Raw genomic sequence first — 10,958 nt, 5'->3', positions numbered from 1 at the left:
ATATTTTAATTTATATTGTATTTATTATGAACATGTTAACATTTATTTTATAATTATTAAACTATAAATGTTATATAAAATGTAAATTACTATAAACTTTATTAAAATCAATTATACCCAAATTTAACTTTACGCAGATAACCAAAATTAAATTAATCACCGCACTGGCCTTAAAAATAGACTAATTAAACTTACAAGCATATATCATTGTAAATGACAGGTAGTACAGCAGTCAAAACCTTTTTCAATAAAATGTAACTTCATGAACATCATTAAACAAATATTAAAATCCACACACTATTCAACGGTTTTATCATGGACCTTGATGACTCTGCTCTGCAGGCACAGTAAATGAAAATATCTGCACTACATATTCAGTGATCAGATAGTTGAATAAAGTGTGTGTGACTGTCCAGACCAATATATGATACATATTTACAACACACATGGTGAATGGACATTAAACACATAAACAAAACTATCCACATGTTAACATGTTGCAATTTTAAAAATCATCTCAGCCAAAAAAAAAAAAAAAAAGAAAAGAAAAAAAAAAAAAGGCCATGACAAGACCACAGAATGAAACACAAGAGTATCATCGTCTACTTGTTTATTTGAATGTCTCAACTTTAAGTTTAAAACTCAAACTAAGACTTTAGAGCTGCATGTTAACATTGGAAATTATGCTTTATCCCACAAAAACCATTATTAATCTTTAAAAATGTCCACAAGAGAGGATGCTGGGTCGAGTATTTTAAACGTTAAGATGTGTTTTACTGATATTTTAAACCAGCGGTAGAATAAAGCATAGATAAGAGGATTCAGACCGGAGTTAACATACAAAGTCCATAATAGAAATGTTACTGTGGCAGAAGATGTTACTGTAGTACCTGTTACAGACAATATATAATAGGGAATATAGCAAAGCAGATAAACTGTCACAATGATTCCTAATGTCAGTGCAGCTTTGCTCTCAGATTTCCTCCTTACTGATCCTTCTGTTACACATTTACCACTCTTCATCAGGGAGTTTATAACTTTCACTTGCTGATGTACAACATAAAAAATCCTCAAATATAAAGTTATAATCGTGGTACAAGGTAACAAGAAGGAAAAGAAAAGGTCAGTGAATGTCCCAGAAAAACTTATTACTAAATAGCATTTTCCATAACACCCATCTGATCTTTGGGAAGCTGCAAAATATCTGCCACTTACTATATAGCCAATATTGTAATTTGAGGAGAACAACCAGCAGAGACAGATGCTTATTAAAGTTTTAGTCACTGTTATTTTCTTTGGGTAGAGTAAAGGATGACACACAGCCACATAACGATCGACAGCAATTAAAACTAAATTACAAATAGATGTTGAGGTGAGCAATCCCATGATTATCATAAACACGTCACAGAAAGTGTCTCCAAAGTACCAACATGTCTCAGTTAGCTTGATGGCATCCACAGGCATGACAATAAGCCCTATAAGCATATCAGCTGCTGCCAGAGAGAGAATGATCAGGTTGGTTGGAGTGTGAAGCTTCTTGAAGTGGGAGATGGAGATGATCACCAGCAGGTTCAGAAACACAGTCCATGCTGACAGCAATGAAAAAAATACATACATGATATTGTATTCATAACTTGAGCGCTTTCCCTTGATACATGATGAGTTGATGGAGGGAAAACAGTATTCAATCTCATGATCCTCTGTCTCATAGACCATGAGTAAATCTTCTCCTGTTCGGAGTTTGTTCTGCTCTTCATACTGTCCTTTCATTTATACAGTGTCGAGATCAGATTGACCAACCCATCTACCGCCCACAGTGATGCTGTATAATGATGTAATTGTCTTCTTTTAATAATTCCAAACTCGGCAGTCAAATTGCTGTGCAAGAGAGCCAGAAATCAAGGTAAGGATCTAAATATTTTGCTTTTACATGATGCCATATCCACAGTGAAGTACAATAAATTTGACTAGTAAAATAAAAAGTTATAGCACACCCAGGATTTTATTGTCATCATACTTTTATATATAGATCAACCATTTTCAAAATATCTTCCGTTATATTACACAAAAGAAAGAAACCACATAAATGTGAGTAAATCAGGACGATATTCTTTTATTCTTATATTTTAATTGGATGGACTGTTTCTTTAAAGCTCACTGTAAAAATGGCTCACAAAAGAGAAGTTTGTACAAATAAAATCTCTAAGATTTTTTTGCAGATTTCTTTAAAGACGTAAGTGCATTGTGTAAATTGTGTGATAAGTGATGATCCTCTGTGCTTCCATTCTTTGTTTTTTTTGGAGATTTGGTTTGGTCCACACACTGTATATAGCAAGACCTATATATGCATATATATATATATATGAAAGGCCATTGCTCACTGGCTCTGAATACACATACAGACAAACCTATATATAAATATAAATATAAATATAAATATAAACTTAATTCCCACCATATATCTGATATTGGCTATGTCATGAGCATTAGCTGAAGTGCCCATGAACTTCAGTAGAGGGCACTCCACTCAGGATCATTCCATCCATCAACCACCAGATGTCACCATATCATCACTTGGACACTAGCACCTCTCATACTGTTGCACCACACCCTGACTACATCTCCCATGAGCCACTGCATCACAATCACCTTGCCACACCTGCAGCTCATTCATCAGCCCATTTTCTTGCCACACCTGCACATAATTTACCCACCCTGCACCTGTCTACCATTTCCGAGCGGTTTCCCTTGTTTGTTTAATCGTTGGTGATTTTAATATCCATATTGATAATTAAAAATATGCATCAGGATTAGCTTTCAAAGACATTTCGAATGCTATTGGGGTAAGACAACATGAGATAGGACCTACTCATTGTCTAAATCATGCTCTAGATTTAATTGCTAAGGGCCAGACGAGCCCACCAGGGCATAGCAGACGGAACTGGAGCCCACCAGGGTGGAGCAGAGGACCACCACAGCCTAGCAGATGGGACAAAAGCCCACCAGGGCGGAGCAGATGGGGACGGGACCTATGGCAGAGACCGGAAAGCAAAGACAGACAACACACAGTGCATTCATGGGTTCATAGAGTTCATAGATGTCTTTCATAGCCGTGTCAGGGCAGGACAAAGTTTCACAGATGGCCTCAACAGCCATGACAGGGCACAATGAAACTTCATAGATGGCCTCAATAGCCATGACAGGAGTGAACGAGAGTTCATAGACTGTAACTACTGACACCTCTGGAGGTCCTGCAGAGAATGCCTCCATGTCTGAAGGTTCTACAGCAGCAGTCTCAGGAAATAGGAAAAGTTCATCAAAACTCTCTTTAGCATGACATGTTGAGTATGCATTGCTGGGCACCACCACAATGTGCCGACACTAGCAGTGGGTCTTTGAATACTTTTTGAATATCTTTGATACTGAAAAACAGTTATGTGTGCAAAAGAAATGAAGTGACAGGACTCTATATGATCAGCTGAAATGTGACAAGACTCTGGAAGTTCAATAGTGACTTGAATTGACTTTATTCTTGAAGATCAATGGTGACTTGATTTGTGAAGATCAATATGGTGACTTGACTTGACTCTGGGAGATCAACGGGGACTTGGCTTGACTCTGGAAGATCAACGGGGCTTGACTTGACTTGGGAAGATCAGCGGTGACTTGACTTGGGAAGATCAATGGTGACTTGACTTTATTTTGTGAAAATCAACTGTGACTTCACAGAACAGGAAGATCAGCGATGACCTGACTTTGGCAGATCAGCTTAGGTTTGACGAGACTATGGAAGATCAGCTGAGGTGTGACGAGACTATGGAAGATCAGCTGAGACCTAACAAGGATCTGGAAGATAAACCGTGACTTGACTGGACTCAGGAAGATTGACTGTGACTTGACTTGACCCCTTGAGATTCATTAGACATTCATTTTTTTTTTTTTGGCAATTAAACTTTTTAAAGCTTTTATGTTTTGAGTCCAAACTAACTCAGATTGTCAAAAATCTATGCCCTTTACGTTGAACAAGGCTTAATTTCTACTATATATATATATATATATATATATATATATATATATATATATATATACATAGTACAGACCAAAAGTTTGGACACACCTTCTCATTCAAAGAGTTTTCTTTATTTTCATGACTATGAAAATTGTAGATTGACACTGAAGGCATCAAAACTATGAATTAACACATGTGGAATTATATATGGAATTATATACATAACAAAAAAGTGTGAAAAAAATTAAAATATGTCATATTCTAGGTTCTTCAAAGTAGCCACCTTTTGCTTTGATTACTGCTTTGCACACTCTTAGCATTCTCTTGATGAGCTTCAAGAGGTATTCACCTGAAATGGTCTTCCAACAGTTTTGAAGGAGTTCCCCGAGAGATGCTTAGCACTTGTTGGCCCTGTTGGTAATCCAAAATCTTAATCAAACATGCTAGGGTCAAAACCAGAATGCAGGCCAAACAAAAACAAACAAACAAGAAAGGAATAGGAAAAAGGGAACGGAACGGGAACTCAGAATATGAGAATTGAAGAATCTTGAGTAACGAGAAGACTGGAACATCGAAGGGTAAGGACTCCATACAAACAACAGGGAACGACAGGTATTTATAAGGAGGCTAATGACAATAGATTGCCTGCACCTGGTGCAATTAACTGGAGTGCAATTACTGTGAAGACAGGACCAGACTAGAGGAATTATAGTGCCTATGGTGAAGTGCCTAAGGGGAAGTGAGCCCACTAGTGGACACCCAGGGAAACAGAGACTAGACAGTGTGACATTACCCCCTCCTCCACGGAGCAGCTGCCAGATGCTCCACCCAAAACCAAGGGAAAACCAAACAGACAAAGAGACTAGGAGGGAGGTGGAGCAGCGGAGGACTAGGGGGAGGGACGGAGGGCCAGATAACATGGTAAAACAGAGACATGAGGACCAGGTAGAATGGGGAAACAGAGACAAGACAACCAGGTAAAATGGGGAAACCGAGACAAGACAACCAGGTAAAATGGGGAACCAGAGACAAGAGAAGTGCAACACAAAACAAGGAGTCCAGGAGGGTGGTGGACTGGTGGAGGATCGGGGGAGGGACGGAGGGCCAGGTCCTAGAGGGAAACGGAATGACAGACACAGACTAGAAACCCAGGAGGGAGGTGGACCAGCGGAGGATCAGGGGGAGGGAGGGGGGGACAGGTCCATTGGAGGAAATGGACAGAACAAACAAAAAACAAAAACACGAAAACATAAGTCCATAAAGGACATCACATGACGCCCACCAGGGCAGAGCAGAAGACCACCACAACCGTGTGGTCCAGGCAGAACCCCCCCCCAGGGTGGAGCAGAAGACCACCACCTCCGTGTGGTCGGAACGGAACCTAAAGAGAGCAGCTGGAGGAAAACAAAACTACAGTTATTTTGAATTGCATTGTATTTGCAAATTACATTGCATTTGTATTGTTAGTAAAGTACCCTATCTATACAGAAGAGCATTAAAAACGGCTAGATATGTTGTTTGTTAGAGTTTGTTTAATTTGTGTTTGGTGTGCAAAAAACTAATAATAATAATAAAAAATATTTAGCAAGGAATAAGCTTCATTAAATTAACTGATTTATAAGCTTCCCTTTAAAGGTTTCCTTGTGGGGCCTAACACATCTTTGTAGGGATATTTGGTCCTCACAACGTAGATTGCCAAATTAAATATATGATGCCTTCTCAGGGCACTGAAGTGTTTATAGTCTAATCATTTTCAACCGATTTTTTTTTTTAACTAAAATAGATATGGTCCTTGATTATGATTTGTTAAACAAATTACTCAAGAAACACAGACCTGTGACCTCATTACATTAGAATTACTGTGTCATTACTTTTAATGGCATACTGACAAAAACTAGTATCTCAATATATATACCTTTTTATTTTTTGTCACAAATGTACACACAAACAGAGAGATCCAATTGCAGTGTTTTATTAGAAGAATCCAAGTAATCGTAATCCAGTCAGGCAAGAGGTCAATATCCACAAAGGCAGTCCAAAACAAAAAACATGACAAACACTAGGGAACACGAAAAAGGAGGATGACCAACACAGCTGTGCGGACGAGACTGAAGCCTCCCAGGGTGGTGCAGAGGACCTCCACAGCCATGTGGATGAGAAAGAAGCCCACCAGGGTGGCGCAGAGGACCACCACTGCCAAACATACGAGACAGAAGCCAACCATGATGGAGCAGATGACTACCACAGCAAAGCAGACGAGACAGAAGCCCACCAGGCCGAAGAAGAGGACCACCACAGCAGTGTGGACGAGACACAAGCCCACCAGGGCGGCCCAGAGGACCACCACAGCCAAGCAGATGGGACCAAAGCCCAGCAGGGCGGAGAAGAGGACCACCCAGCTGTGCCGATTAGACAGAATCCCACCAGGGCAGCACAGAGGACCGCGTCAGCTGAGGAGACGAGACAGAAGCCCACAAGGGCAGAGCAGAGGACCACCATAGTGGAGTCGATGGCACAGGAGAGCAAGTCTGGTCAGGTAAGACTAAAATAGAGAACATGAACAGGTTAAGGGTGGCCTCTGTGGCCATGATGAGATGGTAGATGGCCTCTGAAGGTTCTTCAGCAGATCCTGCCACCTCTGGAGGTTCCACAGCCATAACAGTCTCCTTGACAGCAGAGAGAGCATTGTTGGGTACAACAGACAGGATGTGACGAGGCTGAGATGTGAAGTTCAGCTGAGACGTGACCAGGTTCTGGAAGAACGGTAGTGATTTGACTGGGCTCATAAAGATCAACCGTGACTTGAACCTGTTCTGAGTTTGTAAATTTTTGACCAATTAAATATTTTGCAACACCAAGGGATGTCACTCAAAGTATTAAGAAGAGGCTCAAAACTCAGCTAACCATATAGCATTCTGGAAAAAAAGGAAGTCCAAGAACAAATAATAACGATTTAACTTCACATAAAGTATTCTAGGAACCACACTTATATTTGAACAGTTTACTTACTGCTTGTGTAAGGTTCCATTTTAAGGCTTAAAACGTGAAAATGTCGCAACTGTTGGACTAACAATGCATGCTGAAAAGTAAACAAATGACTTGACCTCCAGGCTGCCTTAGCAACACCTTCACTTTTAGAATAAGGCAGTCAGTGCGTGTGTATGTGTGTGTTAATGCATATTGCATAAATCCTTGGTTTCTGCCTGAATATGTGTACACTTCACAATATAATGTGGCGTAATGCACTCGAGTAGTGTCGGAGGACAGTAATTTACTGATTAATGTGACAGTTGGTACCTGTAATGGGTACATAGAGTAATTTACTGTAATTTATTATCTGAGCTGCATACATTCTTAAAGATGCACCTCATATTACAGTAAGATATTGTTCCCAGAAGATACAGCAAACACTGGCTATTTTACAGTTATTTACCCTAGAAAATACAGCAAGGGTTAACAGTGTACCCATATTTAACTGTATGCAGATATGCACCACACTGACCTTTAAATTAACTAATTTAACTTACAAAGCACATATAATGCAGCAGTGTCAAAACTTACTTCAATAAAACTGAACTTCATAAACATAATTAAACATATATATTCAAAACCACACACTCTGCAAAGCATTTATCTTGAACCTTGATGACTCTGATGGTGTTCTGTAAGCACAGTAAAAGATAATATGTGTTCACAGGGTTGTGTGTCTGTCTTTACCAATATATTATGCATATTTACAGCCCACACAGTGGATGAACATTAAACACATAAACAAAATTATCAACATATTAACATTTCAATGTTAAAAATCTTCTCAGCCAAATAAAAAATAAGGCCATAACAAGAACATAGAATGAAACACAAGGGTCACATACATGTTTATTTCTTCTTTAAATGAATGTCTCCACTTTAAATTTCAACTAAGCTCAAACTAAGACTTTTACTGTATGTAGCATTAAAAAAAAAATTGCTTTATCCTCCACAAAAATCATTAATAATCTTTAAAAATGTCCAAAAGAGAGGACGCTGGCCCTAATATTTTAAATGTTAAGATGTGTTTAACTGATATTTTAAACCAGCGGTAGAATAAAGCATAGATAAGAGGATTCAGACTGGAGTTAACATACAAAGTCCATAATAGAAATGTTACTGTGGAAGGAGATATAAGTATAGTACCTGTTGCATACAATATATAGTAGGGAATATAGCAAAGCAGATAAACTGTCACAATGATTCCTAATGTCAGTGCAGCTTTGCTCTCAGATTTCCTCCTTACTGATCCTTCTGTTACACATTTACCACTCTTCATCAGGGAGTTTATAACTTTCACTTGCTGATGTGCGACATAGAAAATCCTCAAATATAAAGTTATAATCATGGTACAAGGTAACAAGAAGGAAAAAAAAAGGTCAGTTGATGTCCAAGAAAAACTTATTACTAAATAGCATTTTCCATAGCACACACCTGATCTTTGGGAAGCTGCAAAATATCTGCCACTAACTAAATAGCCAATATTGTATGTTGAAGAGAAAAACCAGCAGAGACAGATGCTTATTAAAGTTTTAGTCGTTGTTATTTTCTTTGGGTACAATAAAGGGTGACACACAGCCACATAACGATCGACAGCAATTAAAACCAAATTACAAATAGATGTTGAGATGAGCAGTCCCATGATTATCATAAACACATCACAGGAAGTGTCTCCAAAGTACCAACATGTCTCAATTAGCTTGATGGCATCCACAGGCATGACAATAAGCCCTACAAGCATGTCTGCCACAGCCAGAGAGAGAATGATCAAGTTGGTTGGAGTGTGAAGCTTCTTGAAGTGAGAAATGGAGATGATCACCAGCAGGTTCAGAAACACAGTCCATGCTGACAGCAATGAAAAAAATATGTACATAATTTTGTATTCATAACTGGAGCGCTTTCCCTTGATGCATGATGAGTTGATGGCAGGAAAGCAGTATTGAGCTTCCTGATCCTCTGTCTCATAGACCATGAATAAATCTCCTCCTTTTAGGAGTTTGTTCTGCTCTGCTTACTGTTCTTTCATTTATACAGTATCTGGATCAGATTGACCAACCCATCTACCGCCCACAGTGATGCTGTATAATGATGTGTCTACTTAATTTTAATAATTCAAATTTGGTGGTCAAATCGCTGGACACAAGAACCAAAAAGCAAGGTATGGATCTAAATATTTTGCTTTTACAGGACGTTTTATTCACTGTAAAGTCCAAGAAAATAGGCAAGTAAAATAAAACTTAAAAAGTAGCACAGATACAGTGATAGTTCACCCAGAAATGAAAATTATGATCATACTTTTATACATAGATCAACTATTTTCCAAATATCTTCTATTGTATTGCACCAAAAATAAGCAACATGAAACAACATAAAAGTGAGTAAATTATGACAATGTATTGGATGGACTGTTCTGTTAAGGCTCACTGTAAAAAAAAAAAAAAAAAGGTTACGAAAGAGAAGTTTTTAATAATAAAACCTCTAAGGTTTGTTTGCAGATTTTGGATCTGATGATAAATAGCCTCTCCCAGTGGTGTGTGTGTATGTGTGCAGTGCTGGGTGCTCCCGCTGTGAGCCAGACAAACACTGATTGGTTCTTTGCGATCGCAAAAGGAAGTTATTACTAACACTTGATCGGGGTTTAAAGTGAGTTTTGAGTAAAAGTGTACTAATAATTTCATAAATTGTCTGATGTAGCTTGATGCCAATGTCAGCTCTAATGCTACTAGATAACAGGGGCATTTCTTCTTCATAATGCATTTTTTTTTTTTTCATAATAATTCACGTCAGGTTGTGAGAATATTTTTGTTGTATTTTTATTATAAAAGTGGGGCAAATGCATACTGCAACTGAAGCTTGTGTCTTTGTAAACCTTAAAATACCACAACAAAGGCTAATAAAGGCATACCTGGCTGAGGGGTGAAAGGCTCTTATCGTGAGAACAACAGAATCATGAATGGGGGAGAATTCAGAGCCAAACACATAGACCGAGTCAAGTCAAGTGACCTTTATTTATATAGCGCTTTAAACAAAATACATTGCGTCAAACCAACTGAACAACATTCATTAGGAAAACAGAGTGTCAATAATGCAAAATGATAGTTAAAGGCAGTTCATCATTGAATTCAGTGATGTCATCTCTGTTCAGTTTAAATAGTGTCTGTACGTTTATTTGCAATCAAGTCAATGATATCGCTGTAGATGAAGTGACCCCAACTAAGCAAGCCATAGGCGACAGCAGCAAGGAACAGAAACTCCATCGGTGACAGAATGGAGAAAAAAAACCTTGGGAGAAACCAGGCTCAGTCGGGGGGCCAGTTCTCCTCCAGTAGTTCAATTCCAGGCTGCAGCAAAGTCAGATTGTGCAGAAGAATCATTTGTTTTCTGTGTTCTTGTCATGGTGGTCCTCTGAGACAAGGTCTTTACAGGGGATCTGTATCTGGGGCTCTAGTTGTCCTGGTCTCCACTGTCTTTCAGGGCTGTAGAGGTCCTTTCTAGGTGCTGATCCACCATCTGGTCTGGATGGATACGTACTGGGTCCGGGTGACTGCAGTGACCCAACTCCCCTTCTTTCTTTGGAACTATGAAAAACCGGCTGTAAAACCTGGATTCCCTGTCTTGAGGAGGGACCACCTCTATGGCCTCCTTCCTTAATAGGGTATTCTCTTCTTGTTCCATAACCAGAGCCTGCTGGGGGCTGATTAGTGTCGGGATAATCCCACTGAATCTATGCGGTAGAGAGCTGAACTGAATGCAGAACACAGGACTCATTGAGATATATTTGGCAGTGGTTTCCACGCTAAATAAATCTACTGAGGGATCAGTCCCTCGAGACTGACGTCTGGTGTCAGAGGCCCCCAAAGGGGTGGCAAGCCTCTCAGCTCCGCTATGCTCATGGGCAGAAATAACTGAGAGCAGCACT

General features: G+C 39.2%; 1 protein-coding gene and 1 pseudogene across 1 annotated transcript; both read right to left on the bottom strand.

Moving 5' to 3' along the window:
* Positions 1–708: 708 nt before the first annotated feature.
* Positions 709–1,770, bottom strand: LOC113054855 (trace amine-associated receptor 13c-like). The gene has a single exon (XM_026220638.1). It carries the CDS (start codon positions 1,768–1,770, stop codon positions 709–711), a length of 1,062 nt encoding a protein of 353 aa, XP_026076423.1.
* Positions 1,771–8,000: 6,230 nt separating this feature from the next.
* LOC113054854 (trace amine-associated receptor 13c-like) lies at positions 8,001–9,065 on the bottom strand (annotated as a pseudogene).
* Positions 9,066–10,958: the final 1,893 nt, after the last annotated feature.

The sequence above is a fragment of the Carassius auratus genome, chromosome 35, assembly GCF_003368295.1.
Source record: "Carassius auratus strain Wakin chromosome 35, ASM336829v1, whole genome shotgun sequence".
In the NCBI taxonomy this organism is placed as follows: Eukaryota; Metazoa; Chordata; class Actinopteri; order Cypriniformes; family Cyprinidae; genus Carassius; species Carassius auratus.
Note: the sequence above shows the minus strand (reverse complement) of the source record. Positions and strands in the feature narration are given on the sequence as shown.